Below are 1,316 nucleotides of genomic sequence, written 5' to 3'. Positions count from 1 at the left end.
TCAAGGCCGCTCGAAGCCGTGCTTGACAAACTTGCCCGCATGCCCCGGCCTCATGCCTATCGCCTTGGCCACGTCTGCCCGCTCGACAGCGTCCATCCCGCGCAGGAACTCGAGGTCGTCATAGCCCTCTGTGTCGAAGGCGGCCACGTAGGCCTGCAGCCCGATCCTCGCCAGCGCCGCGGCGACGGCCGGCATGCCACCCGTGGGCGCCTGGCCGTCCGGCGTGAACAAACGGCTCGTGGGCGGGGACGGGTTGGGAGCGGCAGGGGGGGCGGTGGCGGTGGCGGCGGCGGCGGTGGCGATGGTATCGGCGGCGGCGGTGGAGGAGGAGGGAGGAGCGCCGCTGGAGGGCCGCGCCGAGAGCCGGACGTGCATCTTGGGCTGCCGCCGCTGCGCAGTGTCGCCGTCATCCCAATCCAGCGTGAAGCCGTCGCCGTGAACCGCTGTAATCACGGCACCGTACCAGGACACTGTGCCGTCGTCGTTGATGTACCGTGCGTCCACCTTCGTCCCGATCGCGGCGATGGAGGCGACCGAGGGCCCAGCTGTGGCGGCGCGGCGCCGCTTGGGTGGTGGCGCGTCGGCCGGCGCGAGCGAGCGCTTTGCAGCACGGGGTTGCTCGCACCCGCCGTCGCCACGGCGCGCCGCCGCATCCGCCGCCGCCGAGGCTGCGTGCCTGCGCCCGCTGCGGCGAGCTCCGACCCCTGCCGGAGGAGGAGAGGGGCCGCGGCGAGGCACGGGACAAGGATGGACTCGCCCTCCTCCTCCGCCGCCGCCGCCGCACCCAAGTGCCATGGGCTCGGGCAGCCCGCTCTGGTCGACTTCCACCGCCACGGGCGGAACGGAGAGGGGCAGAGGCTGGGAGAGAGGCGCCCGATCGACCGACAAGCCGCTTGGCACCGCCAACTCGCCGATGGGCATGGCCGTGCTCTGCGGCATGCTGGTCGCTGTCGGCACGCCCGTAGCAAATCGGTTTTTGCCCTTAAGGTGCACCTTAAATAGTGCTGTTTTCGTTGGGCCGATTTTCGCTTGACTTGGTCGGTTTGAGCACTATTTTCAGCCAACGCCCACAGCAAATCGGTGAAAACCTGGAGTTGGCTAGATAGACAGATAGATCAGAACGATGGGCTTGCCCATCCCGGAGTGGTTCGATCCCACACAAACCCGAGACGGTGACGGGAAGCGTCTCAGCGGTCTCAGGCCCAGTGAGGTAGTGCGCGGGCTAACCCGGATCCTGCTGAACAAGTTCCTCTTGTAGCTCGATCGGTCACACCGCCATCGCCGTCGGGGAGAGGGCGGGGGGACGACACTGCTTC

The 1,316-nt window shown here is 68.5% G+C and overlaps 1 protein-coding gene across 1 annotated transcript; it reads right to left on the bottom strand.

The window, feature by feature from the left end:
• EMIHUDRAFT_125016 (hypothetical protein) lies at positions 1-795 on the bottom strand (the record flags this gene model as incomplete). Its single annotated transcript, XM_005760410.1, has 1 exon — positions 1-795. One exon carries the CDS (start codon positions 793-795, stop codon positions 1-3), a length of 795 nt encoding a protein of 264 aa, XP_005760467.1.
• Positions 796-1,316: the final 521 nt, after the last annotated feature.

This window comes from Emiliania huxleyi (genome assembly GCF_000372725.1).
Source record: "Emiliania huxleyi CCMP1516 unplaced genomic scaffold EMIHUscaffold_7595, whole genome shotgun sequence".
NCBI lineage: Eukaryota > Haptophyta > Isochrysidales > Noelaerhabdaceae > Emiliania > Emiliania huxleyi.
Note: the sequence above shows the minus strand (reverse complement) of the source record. Positions and strands in the feature narration are given on the sequence as shown.